Here is an 18,877-nt window from a genome sequence, read left to right as displayed (position 1 = left end):
CCTGCCTTTCTCCATGACCATGATTCCCTCTCCTCTGCAGCAGCCAGGATCTGTTTCTCTCCTAAACCACATCTCTATACTTCCTACCTTCTTTCGTGTGGCCTCTTCTCTCTAATAGTGGACTGTGTTCTGTTAGTCTTCAGGGATTAGGTAAACCTAGGCTCCTCTTACTCTGCCACCATCTTCTTTTCTCTTGAGATATTTTTCTAAGTTTCCCTTCAATTACAAATTATTACAACTGGCAGGAACACCTTTTCAGATTTCCCCCTCAAGTTAGGGGAAAAGAAAAACTCACAAGCAGAGAGACAATATGATTTGAAGTATAATAGCTGAAAAACTAGAAATGGTTCAATAACCAAAATTTGACCTTTTACCGGATTTTCATTAACTGAATTTCTAAAAGAAATAGACAGCTTTGAGTATTTTTTAATCAATCTAATACTCAATCTTTATTCTGCTTTCATCAGTGAGGAAATAAAGAGAACATTATGGAATCACTTTTAATCTTTTCAGTAGAAAACTAAAGGTACTGTCCTTTGGCATTATTTAAATTGAGTATAACTTCTCCTTTATCTTACTCCAAGCTTATTTATGTGGGGAGGTAAGTAAGACCATCTCATCTTTATGTTGTGACACAAAGCTTTTCCATATCATACAAACAGACTTTGAAATTTTTTTTGGAATTCAAACTGACTATCTACTATTTGTCTCTGAGAACTCCATTAAATAAAACCTGATAATTTATAGCTTTATTCTTGAAATAATGTAATAAATGTTTATTCCATTAACTATGTATTGAGCCATTAAAGTACATATCTTTCTATTTAAACTAAAAGAAGATGGATAAAGACAACTGTGTTTTCTGAGAATGTAGGATCTGTGCCAAGAACAGGATCAACACCAGTGTTATACACAAGAACCAGGTCAAAAGAGTATCTAATTGTGAGTTGCAATTTTGGATTAGCAAATTTCAAAATAGGAAAGTTAAAGGCCCAGAGTTCATCTTTTCCTTCCTAGATGGTGCAATGTATGGATGAGTCTACACTTTATAACAAGTTCATAAAACATAATAAAGTAAATAGTAGACATCATATCCTACAACCAAGATTTGATGAAAATGGATATGGGAAGCACTGAGTGAGAGACTGAAGATATGAATGGAGAAAAGAAACAAGACTCTAGCTTCTTGAGCCTAACTTCTCATCGGATCATGGAGTCAGCAAGGCATAAGTTGGTAAAATCCTCCTTTTTAAGAAGCAAAAAATGTCTACAGGAGTAAGGTTAAGTTCTACTACAGTGACTTTTTATTATTACATAAGTGAGCGGTAATTTGCAAGAGGACTAGGGAAGATGTCTCATAAAACTTGATTGGACAGTGACATAAGGATAGACATATAGATCATTGTATTAGAATTGACCATCTAAAAAGAAAATGCTACATTATGGTGAACTGATGTACAACGAGGGTATAAAATAATTAAATGGAATAAGAATAGTCTTTTTAACAAACGGTACTAGGACAAATGGATATCCACATGCAAAGTAATAAAATTAGAACTCTACCTCATAACATATATACAAAATTAACTCAAAACATAAGAGCTAAAACTATAAAACTCATAGAAAAAAACATAGGTGTATCATTTGTGACTGGATTTGGCAACGGTTTCTTAGATACGACACCAAAAGACAAAAAATGATTAAGTATATTTCATCAAAATTAAAAACGTCTTTGCTTCAAACGTCACCATCAATAAAGTGAAAAAGTCAAGCTACTGAATAAGAGAAAAGATTTGAAAATCTTATATCTGATAAGGAATCTGTATTTAAGATATGCAAATAACTCTTACAATAATGAAAAGACAACCCAATAAGGAAATGGGAAAATAATTGATTCAATCTATAAGGAAGATATAGAAATGGATAATAACACACATAAAAAGATGAGATGCTCAACATAATTAAGATTTTGTGGGTTTTTTTAACATTTTAATTATTTGACAGACAGAGAGAACACAAGCAGGGGGAGCTGCAGAGGGGGAGGGAGAAGCAGGCCCTCTGCTGAGCAGGGAGCCTAATGCAGGGCTTAATGCCAGAGGCATCACAATTCCAGACTTCAAGCTCTATGACAAAGCTGTCATCATCAAGACAGTGTAGTACTGGCACAAAAACAGACACATAGATCAATGAAACAGAATAGAGAGCCCAGAAATGGACCCTCAGGTCTATGCTCAACTAATCTTCAACAAAGCAGGAAAGAATGCCCAATGGAAAAAAGACAGTCTCTTCAACAAATGGTGTTGGGAAAATTGAACAGCCACAAGCAGAAGAATGAAACTGGACCATATTCCTATACCACACACAAAAATAGACTCCAGATGGATGAAAGGCCTCAATGTGAGACAGGAATCCATCATAATCTTTGAGGAGAACACAGACGGCAACCTCTTTGACCTCAGCTGCAGCAACTTCTTCCTAGAAACATCCCCAAAAACAAGGGGAGAAAGGGCAAAAATGAACTACTGGGACTTCATCAAGAGCAAAAACTTTTGCACAGCAAAGGAAATAGTCAACACAACCAAAAGACAACTGACAGAATGGGAGAAGATAATTGCCAATGACATATCAGATAAAGGGCTAGTATCCAAAATCTATAAAGATCTCATCATACACAACACCCAAAGAACAAATAATCCAATCAGGAAATGGGCAGAGGACATGAACAGACATTTCTGCAAAGAAGACACACAAATGGCCAACAGACAGATGAAAAGGTGCTCAACATCACTTGGCATCAAGGAAATACAAATCAAAACTACACTGAGATACCATCTCATACTAGTCAGAATGGCTAAAATTAACAAGTCAGGAAACATCAGGTGTTGGCAAGGATGCAAAGAAAGGGGAACCCTCCTACACTGTTGGTGGGAATGTAAGCTGGTGCAGCCACTCTGGAAAACAGCATGGGGGTTCCTCAAGAAATTGAAAATAGAGCTACCCTATGACCCAGCCACCACACTACTGAGTATTTACCCTAAAGATACAAATGTAGGTATCCGAAGGGACACGTGCATCCAAATGTTTACAGCAGCAATGTCCATAATAGCCAAACAATGGAAAGAACCTAGATGTCCATCAACAGATGAATGGATAAAGAAGATGTGGTATATACACACAATGGACTACTAGGCAGCCATCGAAAGAAATGAAATCTTGCCATTTGCAATGACGTGGATGGAACTAGAGGGAGGGTATTATGCTGAGTGAAATAAGTCTATCAGAGAAAGACAATTATGATATGAGCTCTCTGATATGAGGAATTTGAGAGGCAACGTAGGGGGGTTGGGGAGTAGGAAAGGAAAAAATGAAACAAGATGGGACCGGGGAGGGAGACAAACTCTTAATCTCAGGAAACAAACTGAGGGTTGCTGGAGAAGAGGGAGGTGCAAGGAATGGGGTGTCCAGGTGATGAACATTGGGGAGGATATATGCTATTCTGAATGTTGTGAATTGTGTAAGACTGATGAATCACAGACCTTTACCCCTGAAACAAATAATACATTATATGTTAATTAAAAATAAAAAGATGGAGAGATGGTGAAATCAACCCAATTAACTGAGAGGATAAAATGTGATGGCAGGGAAATAAAAAGAGATGTCCAGACAATAACTAAATGAATGTTCACAGCAGCATTATTAATGGCTAAAAAGTGGAAACGACCCAAAGGTGCATCAAAGGATGAATGAACAAAGGTTTTAGCCCACAATGGAGTACTGTTTGATAATAAGGAATGAAACACTGATATATGCTATGACACAGATGAACCCCAAAAACATTAAGCGAGGGAAGCTAGTCACAAAGGACCACACATTGTGTGATTCCCCATATGTGAAACATTCAGAATGGGCAACTCTATAGAGGCAGAAAGTAGACTGATAGTTGCCTGAGCCTGGGGGAAAGGATTAAGGGTTTCTTTTCAGGGTAATTAAAATATTCCACTTGATGGCAGTAATGGTTGCACAATTCTATCAATATACCCAAACATTGAACTACAAATACTAAATGGGTGAATTGTATGGAATGTGCATTCCATCTCAATACAGCTTTAAAAAAATCCAATGGCAAGGCCTAGATAATTTTCTTAATTCTCTCTTTTGGGTGTATATACTATACATGAACTAAATATTTCTGTGCATTTATTATATATTGAAAAGGAAAAGAAAATGAAGGAAATGCCGAAGTTCAACTGGTTTGTGTAATCACTTCTCTGTACAAGTTATCCTGAAATCAGTACAGATTCTGTATCCATTCAAAAAAGTGAAGATGAGAAATAAGACAATTTTCTTAAACATTCTATTAAACATTATCTTCTGCTTTTACATGGCTTAGCTCATGATGGTAACAGAGAGATCATTAAAAAACATTATTTAGCACACCTGGGTGGCTCAGTTGGTTAAGCATCCAACTCAGGATTTTAGCTCAGGTCATGATCTTATGGATCATGGAATCAAGCCAGCACGGGGCTCTCTGCTGGGCAAGGGTCTGCTTGAAATTCTTTCCATCTCCCTCTGCCTCTCCAACAGCCCCCACCACAAAAATAAATAAGTCTTTTAAAAAAATTATTTAGTAGGAAAAAAGTCCCAATTTCTGTGAAGAATGATGTATAAGTTTCAACTTTCCTAAGGGTAACTACTATAAGAAAAAAATGTATAAAACAAATAACAGAATGAAAGTCAAAGTTTAAGAAATAAGTACATTGTGAAGATACTCAAATTATACTAGATTAATTATAATGAAAAAGAGAAGGAAGTGGTCCATGGAAATAAGCATCCTAAAACACTTCCTATTATTTAACCAACTACAGATTAACTTGACGTGTTACATTTCATACATACCTGATTCCTACTCTGAGCCAGTTTTTCCTTTAAGTCTTTTACCTCATCTTCTAAATTCATATGACAACGTGATGTCACCTCCAGTGAAGCCTCTGACGTAGATAGTTTCTTTAGGGTATTGGCCAGTTCTTCTTGAAGTTGTCTCACAGCAACCTAATAAGACATTTCTGTTACTGGTTTTATAAATCATCTTACTATTAAATTATGTTAACAATATATAACTTTGACCTATGTACTTGGAAAATTTCACTACAAACATCAATTCATCTCCTTTTCCTAACATGTACATATTATGGCTGTTTAATGAATTTGGCTAAAGACACAAAAAGATGTTATCTGCCTAGTCAGTATTATGTTACTTAGTTAATTAATTCAGCCCCACTATCCTTTCCTTGTGGGTGAATTTTCCCAAAGCTTCCCAATCGACTGAAGTCTCAAAAAGAAATGGGTATATAGGTGGGACTAGCATTCGTAAATTCTACAGTATGAAATGTTTTCCCTCTTTTTTATTAGAGGTTTCAATTAATGTCAGAGATCCTCACATGTTCAATCCTCTGCTCAAATCCTTTTTAATAGATAACTATCTCAGAATGTAAGTGAAGTCATTCTAACGGCCTTCAAGACCCTAGATGACCTGGCTTTCACATCTCTCCCTGACCTCCATTCCTGCTACACAAGAATCCTGCCATCCCTCATTAATCTGAAAATGGAGATCCAATGCCCAATTAATAAATTACAGAGATACAATTCTCTTTGTGTTGGATAAACTTAGGCCCAAATGATAGTAACTGAGATTTGAAATGAGCAAATTATTTGTAAAATTGCTTAAAAAATTATAAATAGCAGTGGGAAGATTATCAAATATAGTTTTGCTAAAGCTCATCACAATTGTCCCAAATTATGATTTAATGAAAAGGAAGGGCCTGCAAATGATTCAAAGGTCATAAGGATACATGATTTCAGACTAAAAATTCAAATTTATATAAATAAGAATAAAATTATGCCAACCTAAAATGTATATAAATCTACTATGTATAGTTTGCATAAATGTATAAATATATAAAATTATATATTTATATACATATATATTTATATTTTTTAATATATACTTATATATATGTATAAAAAGTACTACTGAGATACTGTACTTTTTATTCAGTTCACTTGGGAAATCTGGAGCTAACTGTCAAGTTAATCCACTTAATTGAATCTCAATTTCAAAATATGCATGGTTTAAAAATCCTCTATGCTTGCAGTGTTGGCTTAACATATATGTACATATATACATGGAGAAAAAATATATATATACAAACACATATATGTATACATATATATATATGTATATATATACATGTCTGTACACAGACATGAAGTATATATATATATATACACACACATATATGTACACACACATGTAGATAAAACAATAATTTCAGAAAATAAAATATATATGCATACAAATACATACACAAGTGTACTTCAAAATAACTAAAGAAAATACCCCAGAACTCCTTTTGTTACCCACTTCTATCTCCTTTTGTTTGCAAAGGTGATTCTTTAGAATTTCATCTTGTAATATTCTGGCATCCTGTTCTCGACAAAGTTGTTTTTCAGTATAATGCCGTTCTTCCACAACCTAAAGACATATTTTCATTAGGATTTTGGATGACACCGTTAAAAAAAAGAAAAAATCAAAAGCTTAAGAGAACTTAAAAAACTGTTCAAAAGAAGTAGCCTTTTTAAATACAAGGATTTTTATCCTATATGAATAACTCAAATTTTAATTTAAATAACAGCCAAATTTGTCATAGCTATACAGGTAGATATAGTATGTGAAATAAAATTTCTTTACAAAACATTTAACTAATTCCATCGGAGTCTCAAGGTGATTTAGCCTATATTTTAATATAAAAGATCCAAAACCAGGGTGCCTGGGTAGCTCAGTTGGTTAAGTGTCTTACTCTTGGTTTCAACTCAGGTCATGATCTCAAGGTTTTAAGATCCAAACCTGAGTCAGGTTCTGCACTCAGAGTCTGCTTGAGATTCTTATCCCTCCTTTTCCCTCCCCCTCTACACATTCCCCTACTCATGCTCTCTCTCTCTAAAAATAAATAAAATATTTTTTAAAAAATAGCCAACATGCATATTTATCTCAATTTACCCTCCATCCCTTCATTCAGAAAATATACATAGGGTTTATATGAGAAGCCAAGAATTCCAATAAATTAATGATTTTAGCTATAAATATCATAGTTCCTATTAGTATAAAACTAAATTTTTTATCTATTTTATACCTAAGTAATATACATTAAATCAAAGGGATATTATAAATAATAGTGATGGAAATATGCAATTTTTATTGGACTTACCTGATAGAAATTACTTCTTACATTCCTCAATTCTGTTTCTAGTGCTCTAAGATTAAAATCAAGTTCTTGTTTCATTTCAACTTCTTTCTTATACTGCTCTTCTCTTTTTGTTAGTTGCTCCTGAATCTTCTCATATGACATTTCAGCATTTCTTCTTTTTTGTTTTTCTTGTTTTAAAGTTACTCTGCAAATAAATGTGCTTATTTTAAAAGTTGTTTTGTAAACAATAAAAAGCTCATGTTATGATCTGGTGCCACATATGCTGGTTTATTATCCAAATGAAATTTCTATGTTCTCATTTTTTTCCCTTTCTAGGGCTCATGTTTGTAATTTCTCACTTCAATCTCTTCCAAAAGATATATATAGTTGAAAAGAAGCAATAAAAAAGCATTATGCTGCTTAGTACTAGTATCTCTGGGAGACATCTCTGGGAGATACTATAGGGAAAGGAAATTTGAAATTATTCAAGAAAGAATGGAAAATTATTGTTTTTTCCACATACTCGTAATTACTCCTCCATTAGAAAAGATAATTTACTTACTATTTAAAAAGAGAAGTTCCTGTCTCACATTGAGGTCTTTTATCCATTTTGAGTTTATCTTTGTGTACGGTGTAAGAGAATGGTCGAGTTTTTTTCTTCTACATGGATAAAAGACCTCAATGTGAGACAGGAATCCATCAGAATCCTAGAGGAGGACATAGGCAGTAATCTCTTTGATATCAGCCACAACAACTTCTTTCAAGATATGTCTCCAAAGGCAGAGGAAACAAAAGCAAAGATAAACTTTTGGGACTTCATCAAAATCAAGAGCTTCTGCACAGCCAAAGAAACAGTCAAGGAAACAAAGAGGCAACCCACAGAATGGGAGAAGATATTTGCAAATGACAGTACAGACAAAAGGTTGATATCCAGGATCTATAATGAACTCCTCAAACTCAACACACACGAAACAGGCAAACATATCAAAAAATGGGAAGAAGATATGAACAGACACTTCTCCAATCAAGACATACAAATGGCTATCAGACACATGAAAAAATATGCATCATCACTAGCCATCAGGGAGATTCAAATTAAAACCACATTGAGATATCTCCTTACACCAGTTAGAATGGCCAAAATTAGCAAGACAGGAAACAACATGTGTTGGAGAGGATGTGGAGAAAGGGGAACCCTCTTCCACTGTTGGTGGGAATGCAAGTGGGTGCAGCCACTTTGGAGAACAGTGTGGAGATTCCTCAAGAAATTAAAAATAGAGCTTCCCTATGACCCTGCAATTGCACTACTGGGTATTTACTCCAAAGATACAGATGTAGTGAAAAGAAGGACCATGTGTCCCCCAGTGTTTATAGCAGCAATGGCCACGGTCGCCAAACTATGGAAAGAACCAAGATGCCCTTCAACGGACGAATGGATAAGGAAGATGTGGTCCATATACACTATGGAGTATTATGCCTCCATCAGAAAGGACAAACACCCAACTTTTGTATCAACATGGACGGGACTGGAAGAGATTATGCTAAGTGAAATAAGTCAAGCAGAGAGAGCCAATTATCATAAGGTTTCACTTATTTGTGGAGCATAACAAATAGCATGGAGGACATGAGGAGATGGAGAGGAGAAGGGAGTTGGGGGAAATTGGAAAGGGAGGTGAACCATGAGAGACTATGGACTCTGAAATCAATCTGAGGGTTTTGAAGGGGTGGGGGTGGGAGGTTGGGGTACCAGGTGGTGGGTATTACAGAGGGCATGGATTGCATGGAGCACTGGGTGTGGTGCAAAAATAATGAATACTGGATTGCTGAAAATAAATAAAAAATAAATTAAATAACTTTTTAAAAAATAAAAAAAAAAGAAGTTCCTGTTTATAAAGAAGTTATAATTCACTAAAAATAAATTGCTACTTCATGAAACATCACAGGTAAGGCAGTGTACGACAGCATCTGCAGATGCATTTACACAAAGTACACCCACAGATTACTGTGATCTAGGACTAGGCTAGGGAGTCGAATATCTGTTGCCCTACGATTTTTATCTTTCTTCTTCTGCAATACTCTCAATTTACCTTGTTGATTATAATTCATTTCATTTTTTAAAAAGATTTTATTTATTTGATAGAGAGAACACAAAAAGGTGGAGTAGCAGGCAGAGGGAGAGGGAAAAGCAGGCTCCCCACTGAGCAAGAAGCCCAATGGGAGACTCAATCCCAGTACCCCGGGATCATGACCTTCAAAAGGCAGACACTTAACCAACTGAGCCATCCAGGTGCCGCTGCTCCATTTTTTTTTTCCAATTATACACAGATTTTAATTCAGGTAAAGAAGTACAAGGAACACTGGGAGAATTTGGTAATTGTGAGACAACATTTTCACAGAACACAATGTGTTTATTTTAATCTCTTCAGTGGAGGTTTTTAAAAAAGTATCTTAAAAGCTTTCTGTTGAAGATTATACATGCAAATTTGGACTGTAACTCTATAACAGAAACATATGGATTATTTTGGTGAAAATGGCCTATAGCAAATCTTCAGTTTTAGATAACAGAATACTCAGATATACAGCTTGTCAATTCTCATCGCAGGCGACACTCAAATTACACATTTATACATTTTTTAAATTTATTTTCAGCATTACAGTATTCATTATTTTTGCACCACACCCAGTGCTCCATGCAATCCGTGCCCTCTATAATACCCACCACCTGGTACCCTAACATCCCACCCCCCACCCCTTCAAAACCCTCAGATTATTTTTCAGAGTCCATAGTCTCTCATGGCTCACCTCCCCTTCCAATTTCCCCCAACTCCCTTCTCCTCTCTAACTCCCCATGTCCTCCATGCTATTTGTTATGCTCCACAAATAAGTGAAACCATATGATAATTGACTCTCTCTGCTTGACTTATTTCACTCAGCATAACATATAATGTATTATTGGTTTCCCCTATTATCCATTGCTGTATTATTTTGAAGAATCTCATACTTCACAATACTAAAGAAGTTTTCTTCCCTATAAAATCCCAGAAGGTAAGTTAGCAATTTCAAAACTTCTACGCATCTGTAGATAAAAGTAAATAATTCAAGGGGTGCCTTGCTAGCTCAAGTGGTAGAGCATGCGACTCTTGATCTCACTCTTGACTTCAAGCCCTATTTAAAAAAAAAACACACACACACACAAGGTAAATAGTCCAAGTATTTCCTTAAAACCAAGATATCATACCTCAAAGTGCAGAGTTCATGCTCCCATTCTAATTTTTGAAGCTTCAACTTAGATATCATTTCTTTAGTTTCTGACAGCTCCTTTTGTAGTCCCTTAGCCATATTTTCCATTTTTTTATTTTTTCTTTTAAGTTGTCCACAGTGGTAGTTTTTAAGTTCTAGTAATCTTTCGTATGAAAGAATGGCATTCTGGATTTTCAACAAACTGACAGGATCTACATCAGAGAAAAAATAAAAACAAATAAAATATATAGGGACCTGGGTGGCTCAGCTGGTTAAGCATCTGACTCTGGGTTTCAGCTCAGGTCATACATAATCCCAGAGTCGTCAGATCGAGCCCTGCATTGGGCTCCACTCAGCACAGAGTCTGCTTGAGATTCTTTCCACCCTTCCTCCCTCCTGCTCTGTTCTTTCCCACAGCCTCAGTCATGTTCATTCTCAAATAAATTAATTAAATATAAAAAAAGAAAAAAATATATATATATGAGTACTTTTGCATATAAAAAACTGTATGCTTTCACATTCACTTATTCATACATTAAACAAATATATATTGAATTATTTCAATATCAAATATATTACTGGGATGCCTGGGTGTCTCCATTGGTTAAGCATCTTCCTTCAGCTCAGGTCATGATCCCAGGGTCCTGGGTTCAAGCTCTACATTGGGCTCCCTACTCACTGGAGAGTCTGCTTCTCCTCCCACCCAGACCCTCCCCCCGCTTATGCACTCTGTCTCTTAAATAAATAAAATTTTTAAAGAGCAAAAGATATTACACTAAGCTCTGCAGATGTCTGGCTTTTATTGAGCTTAAAATCTAGTGAAGGAGAACACAATTATGAATTCAGATAGTTCCTATAATAAAAGAGTTCTATGATCACATAATATAACTTGATCTATGGTAAGAAGGGAAGATTTCCCTGAGGAACTATTCTGAGAAATGAAGGAGGAGCGGGAAGCATGTGAGCAAACGAGGAAGGAGAGCATTAAAGACAGTCTACAGCATGTGCCAAAGTTCTATTGCAATCTGCTTCTGGCCAAGATGGAGTAACAGGTACTGATACATCTTCCTACCCAAAAAAAAGTCAAACAAAAAACAGGTAAAATACACTTTAAAATCATTTTCAAGAAAAAGGAATTCAGGCAATGAAGGACAATGATCCCTGAAAACACAAGAAGTTAGCCTAACACATACCTGAGCTCACTGCCTTGGGACAATTTCCAGGCCATGACACAGGTGAAAAAACTGAGATAGACTCCACCAGAATCCCTGAGTTGAGGTGATGAAACTGAGTCTGGTGAAACCAAGACAGATGAGATCAGCGGTCAAAGCACTGGTGAGGAGAAAGCAGAAGAAAGAACGAACCCTGGAGATCAGAAGAGTAATAACCAATGCATGCCCGTAAGGAAATCTCCTGTGACCAGGGGAAAGATCCATCTGGAAAGAGCAGAGGAAACCCTGCCTGGAGCTCATATGGCACCAGGGGCAGTATCTATCCCCATTAGCCATGCTGGAAAAACTCATAACCCACAGCACAATGAATAGAGTTAAGTAGGTCGTGCCTCAGCAGTGGGGAATTAGGAGCTCTGGGCTGAACACTACTCTGGATTCACCTAACAATTCATAAGAGCAGGATGGGAAAGGATCAAACTGTTTATCATTAATTTAGCTAGAATTCCAAAGAAAGCATAAAAAGGTAAGTGGAGGCGTAGAAGCTAATTTTTAAAAAAACCAAATAGCACTTACAGAGATGTAAATTATGTCAGACATGAAAAACACACTGGATTGGAATAAACACATATTAGACAGCTCAAAATAAAAGACTGAAATTTGACATCGGAAAACTGTGAGAAAACTTCAAGTAACTAATATACAATTCCCCAAAGAGGCAGAGGAAAGGAACTAGAAAAAATATTCGAAGAAAAAACAATGGGGGCATCTGAGTGGATTCGTCAGTGGGTGTCCACCTTCTGCTCAGGTCATGATCTCATGACCTCAGGGTCCTGGGATCAAACCCGGTGTTAGACTCCCCGTTTAGAGGGGAGTCTGCTTCTCCCCCTCCTTCTGCCACTCCTCCCTGGCTCGTGCACTCTCTCTCTTTCTCCTTCTCTCTCTCTCAAATAAATGAATACAATCTTTTTAAAAAAAAGAAAAGAAAAAATAGCCAAAACCTTTCTAAACTTAATGAAAACTATAAACCCACAGATCCAGAAGGATCTGTCTAGGAGTGAAGAAAAGGAAGTAAACCTTTATAATTTTCTTAAATGACATATGATGTGTTATAACATTACTAGATGGAGGACTATGATGCTTAGCTCATATACTTTAGGCTCTAATCACCAAAATAGCAAAAAGAGTTATAGCTAGTAAGCAAAATACATACATACACATACACACATAAATAAAACTAAATCATAAAAATTACTTGCTCAATCTGAAAGAAATCAGAAAAGAAGGGAATCGAATGAAGAGCAGAAAGGACAAATTGAAGTCAAACAACATGATGACAGATTCAAATCAACTACATCAATAATCACATTAAATGAAAATGGTCTAAAAGCCTCAATGAAAAGGCAGATGTCAAAATGGATAAAAAAGGAAGACCCAGCTATCTGCCAACCATTAAAAAAATGCATTTTAAAAGTAAAAACTACAAATCTGTTAAGAGGTCAGAAATATGATAGACCACACTAACACTTGGCAAAAGAAGGCTGAGCCTGAGTGGTTACATTAATACCACACAAAATAGATTTCAAAACAAAAAACATTAGCAGCAATAAATAAGTTCATTTAATAATGATAAAACAGTCAACTAAAGGAAGCATAATAAACCTAAATGTTTATGCATCTATTAACAGGTTCAAAATACATAAAGTAAAATTGACAGAACTTCAGAGGAACAAGCAAATTCACAATTATAGTCTGAGATTTCAGTAGGCAGAAGATCAGCAAGGACATAGTAGACTTGAACACCACTGTTCTTCTCAAGCATCCATGGAACACTTACCGAAAGAGACGATATTCTGGATCATAAAATAAATTATAATAGGAGGAGTAAGTCAAAAGAACTGAAGTCATAAGAGTGTGTTTTATAACCACAAAGAAATCAAATTAGAAATCAAGAATAAAAATATCTCTGGAGAATACTCAAATATTTGCAAACTAATTAACACACATCTAAATAAACCCTGGGTCAGGGCGCCTGGGTTGCTCAGTCAGTTAAGTGTCTGCCTTCGGCTCAGGTCATGATCTCAGGGTCCTGGGATCAAGCCCCACACTGGGCTCCCTGATTAGAGGGGAGTCTTCTTCACCCTCGCCTCATGCTCTCTCTTTCTCTCTCTCTCTCTCTCTCTCAAATAAATAAAACCTTTAAATAACCCCTGGGTCAAAGAAGTAGAGAAGACATCCAGATGGCCAACAGACACATGAAAAAGTGCTCCATATCACTCGGCATCAGGGAAATACAAATCAAAACCACAATGAGATATCACCTCACACCAGTCAGAATGGCTAAAATAAACAAGTCAGGAAATGACAGATGCTGGCGAGGATGCGGAGAAAGGGGAACCCTCCTACACTGTTGGTGGGAATGCAAGCTGGTGCAGCCACTCTGGAAAACAGCATGGAGGTTCCTCAAAATGTTGAAAATAGAACTGCCCTATGACCCAGCAATTGCACTATTGGGTATTTACCCTAAGGATACAAACGTAGTGATCCAAAGGGGCACATGCACCCGAATGTTTATAGCAGCAATGTCCACAATAGCCAAACTATGGAAAGAACCTAGATGTCCATCAACAGATGAATGGATCAAGAAGATGTGGTATATATACACAATGGAATACTATGCAGCCATCAAAAGAAATGAAATCTTGCCATTTGCAACAACATGGATGGAACTAGAGCGTATCATGCTTAGCGAAATAAGTCAAGCAGAGAAAGACAACTATCATATGATCTCCCTGATATGAGGAAGTGGTGATGCAACATGGGGGCTTAAGTGGGTAGGAGAAGAATAAATGAAACAAGATGGGATTGGGAGGGAGACAAACCATAAGTGACTTTTAATCTCACAAAACAAACTGAGGGTTGCTGGGGGGAGGGGGTTTGGGAGAAGGGGGTGGGATTATGGACATTGGGGAGGGTATGTGCTTTGGTGAGTGCTGTGAAGTGTGTAAACCTGGTGATTCACAGACCTGTACCCCTGGGGATAGAGTATTATGCCTCCATCAGAAAGGATGAATACCCAACTTTTGTAGCAACATGGACGGGACTGGAAGAGATTATGCTGAGTGAAATAAGTCAAGCAGAGAGAGTCAATTATCATATGGTTTCACTTATTTGTGGAGCATAACAAATAGCATGGAGGACATGGGGACTTAGAGTGGAGAAGGGAGTTGGGGGAAATTGGAAGCGGAGGTGAACCATGAGAGACAATGAATAACAAACTATCTGAAAAACAATCTGAGGGTTTTGAAGGGATGGGGGGTGGGTGGTTGGGGTACCAGGTGGTGGGTATTATAGAGGGCACGGATTGCATGGAGCACGGGGTGTGGTGCAAAAATAATGAATACTGTTATGCTGGAAATAAAAAAAAATGAAATTAGAAAATATTCTGAACTGAATGGAAATGAACATATAACACATAAGAATTTCTGGAATCCTGCAGTAGCAGCACTCACATGAACATTTATAGCACTGAATGTATGTACTAAAAAAGAAGAATAGCCTCAAACTGATGACCTTTGGCTCCACCTTAAGAAATTAGTAAAATAGTAGTTAAAAAAAAAGTTTGATAAACTTTGGTTATGTAGAAAAATCTGACAGAATTTTTAAAAAAGCTACTAAAACTAATAAGTAAACTTACTAAGTTCAAGAATAAACCTGGACCCATACCCTGTATCATAAATAAAAAAGAATTCAAAATGGGGGCGCTTGCATGGCTCAGTCAGTTAAGTGACTGCCTTTGGCTCAGGTCATGATCCACGGGTCCTGGGATAGAGCCCCATGTCCAGCTCTCTGCTCAGCAGGGGGACTATTTCTCCCTCTCCCTCAGCCTGCCATTCCCCCTGCTCATGCTCTCCTTCTCTGTCAAATAAATAAATAAACAAATAGAATCTTAAAAAAAAAAAAGAATACAAACTGGATCTCATGGATCACAGATCGAAATGTAAGACCTACAACTATAAAACTTGGTTATTCAACTGCAAAACTTCTAAAAGAAAGCAGAGAGAAAACCTCTGACCTTGTGCTAGGCAAAGATTTCTCACATAGGAACACCAAAAGCAAAAATTCATAAAAGAACAAAGGTATAAACAGGACTTCATCAAAAAAGAAAAACTGCTCTTCAAAAGATACTGCTGAGAGAATGAAAAGTCACAGTCTGGGAGAAAATCTTTGCAAAAAAAAATACAGGTGATAAAGGAACTATATCTAGAATATACAAAGAATTCTCAAAACTCAACAGGTAAGAAAACCCAATTTTTAAAATGACAAAGGATTTGGACAGTTCAAAGAAGATATACAGATGGCAAATAAGCCCACAAATATATGCTCAACATTATAAGTTATTAGGGAAATGTATATTAAAACCATAATGATACATATACTACAAACCCATCGGAACATCTAAGATTTTTAAAACTGACAATACTAAGTGTTCATGAATATATAGGGAGAAAGCAGAACTCTCAGACATTGCTGGTGGGAAATGAAAAGGTGCAACTACTTTAGAAAACCATTCAGCAGTTTCATAATGAGGGAATACAAAGAGACACGAAACTTAAGGGTTATTACCTGCCTGAATTACGGTTATGGTTTCATATGCATATACATATGTCAAAACTATCAAATTATACACTTTATACATGTGCAGTTGTTCTAACTTAAGCTGTTGAGGGGAAAAAAAGCTCTATTGTAAGGAAAAATATCTAAAACAGTGGCTTAGATACAGACAGAAGGATATGAAACAATCCAAGATGAGGCTGAGAACTGTGGTCTTTCACCCCAGAATGATGAGAAGTAATAGCTAAGCTTTAAACAAGGGGGTCACGTGATGAAATATAATTTTTTTTAAAATATATGGTAACTATGGTTGCAGAGTAGACCAAGATTCTGGGAGGAGGCATGACAAGGAAAACAGTCCCGAGGTTGTTTCAGTATTCTAGGACAAATATAGTGGTAACCTGACCTTGGGTGAAGGCACAGAAGAGGAGAGTTAACACACATTAGGTGTGCCATTCCCATGATGAAAAGTATAGTGGAAATTACGGCTCTTTGATAAGAGTATTCAACATTTCTCTATTTTCATATAAAACATATTTCTGAGATGAGTAGCTCTGTAACACATCAGTGTTGTATGGTACAGCACTAGACAAGATGTGCACATATTACTATAGTAATGTACATACAAAGGCTTCATATTTACACAATGGTCTTACCTTTACAATCCATGCCATGCTGTTCAATTAGCAACATGCAAGTCATATGATTAAAGTCAGGCATGTGGAAACCCTCCGAAATTGTTTCAGATAACAGAGTTAAGTCATCGAAGTCATCCATTGAATCAATTTGGTTTTTGACCTACAAATAAATAATACTACTTCAAAATGTCCCCTCAATATTGATAAAATATACTGAGTGTAGAGAGATGATAAATACCCATATCTCTTTATAAGAGCAAAAAAAAAGTTACTTTCAAAAGGACTGATTTTTATCAAAACAACCTTTATCAATAACTAGTGTTTCTGAACAACTTTTTCAAAGTATATGTCTGTACAACAAAGGCAGATTTTCTCTTTTTTCACTATACCTTTCCTAAAGTAATTTTTTATCATGGAATAATATTTCTGATAAACATTATTTATCAAAATAACATAATAAAATAAAAATTTAAAAATTAATAAATGAAAAAAATTTTCTATATATGTATTTACCTCTTCCTTGTCACTAAATTTTTTCTTTGAAGATCTAAAAAAAAAAAAATTCTTTTCAGGCAAATATTAAATACTTAAAATATAAGGAATTTCTAAGTCATATCTAAACTATATTATTAATAATGTTAACAAAGCATTAAATTTAAATCAAACTGAGCAAAGGAAAATCATAACGTTACTTGCATTATTTGATATGAAGAAATATACCACATTTTTTGTTGTCATTTTCAATAAAAACAAGCTTTTACTGGTTCTAAAAACTATTTGGAAAGTGCAAGGTAAGTTCTTATATGGAAGAAACCCTTTTTTAATAATCATGATATTAGTGTTTTGAGGATCTATTGTGTAAATACTATGCATTATTATGAAAACTTCACATGTTTTAAAGCTATTTTAAGCCTCACAACAATCTTACAAAACATAGGTAATTATATTTGGTATTTTACACAGGAAGAAAATGAAGCACAGAAAAAAGTAACTTCCCAAAGCTGGTACAGGTGGTCAGGAGTAGACCCAGAATACAAATCCAGGAAATGTGCCTTCAAAACACGTGTTTTACAGTATATGGTGAAAGTAAATATTTGTGTTTTTAAGTAATCTGATAGCAAATGAATCTATTAGTATTCCATTTTTAGCTATAATTTTAATAATAATTCATAAATTTTAACCATTTTTTAAATAAAAACACTTCATATGTAAGCAATATTGAAAATCTACTTTCAAACAACTCAAGATTTGCTTCTTCTACAGAAGCTGATCAATGGGCATTTGTTTATTCCCAAACAGACACTTATTGAGTATACTATATATGTGTCAATGACACTGTTGGTACAGGAATCTTCGGCTTTTGTAATTTAGAACTTTATAAACCAAAAGTAATAATCTATGATAGATTGATAAATATGATAAATAAAATCTTTCCCCTTCCCCCAGAATCTAAACAAATATTAAGTAAATATAACCAGATAATTCAAAGTCCCTAATAAATCCATAACCATTCATGATACTGTCAAAGGCACTGACTATCTAAAATTATCAAGGAATGGGGGCACCTGGGTGGCTCAGTGGGTTAAAGCCTCTGCCTTCAGCTCAGGTCATGACCCCAGGGTCCTGGGATCAGGCCCCGCATTGGGCTCTCTGCTCAGCAGGGAGCCTGCTTCCCTTCCTCTCTCTCTCTCTGCCTGCCTCTCTGCCTACTTATGATCTCTGTCTGTGAAATAAATAAAATCTAAAAAAAATTTTAAAAATAAAATTATCAAGGAATGATTAGTTCCATTCAGAATGGCCTAAGGTTTGTATATTTACTATTATACGTATAGTTTTAAATCCATGAATGATAGTATCTGCATATTCAATTTTACGAGAATACTCCACTGTGGAACCAATTCTGAATAAACAATTTCTTGACACAAAACTACATGAATAGGAGTACTAAGGACAATTACTATATCATCTTTAA

The 18,877-nt window shown here is 35.8% G+C and overlaps 2 protein-coding genes across 8 annotated transcripts in view; both read right to left on the bottom strand.

The window, feature by feature from the left end:
* Window positions 1-18,877, bottom strand: part of LOC116594363 (ankyrin repeat domain-containing protein 26-like) — a 636,289-nt gene that overhangs the window by 186,075 nt on the left and 431,337 nt on the right. The window lies entirely within an intron of this gene.
* Window positions 4,893-18,877, bottom strand: part of LOC116594372 (ankyrin repeat domain-containing protein 26-like) — a 193,280-nt gene continuing 179,295 nt past the window's right edge. Inside the window, exon 9 of the mRNA XM_032349718.1 lies at window positions 4,893-5,049. Coding sequence (XP_032205609.1) covers window positions 4,940-5,049 — 110 coding nt within the window. The 3' untranslated portion in view covers window positions 4,893-4,939. The remainder of the gene's footprint in view (window positions 5,050-18,877) is intronic.

The sequence above is a fragment of the Mustela erminea genome, chromosome 6, assembly GCF_009829155.1.
Source record: "Mustela erminea isolate mMusErm1 chromosome 6, mMusErm1.Pri, whole genome shotgun sequence".
In the NCBI taxonomy this organism is placed as follows: domain Eukaryota; kingdom Metazoa; phylum Chordata; class Mammalia; order Carnivora; family Mustelidae; genus Mustela; species Mustela erminea.
Note: the sequence above shows the minus strand (reverse complement) of the source record. Positions and strands in the feature narration are given on the sequence as shown.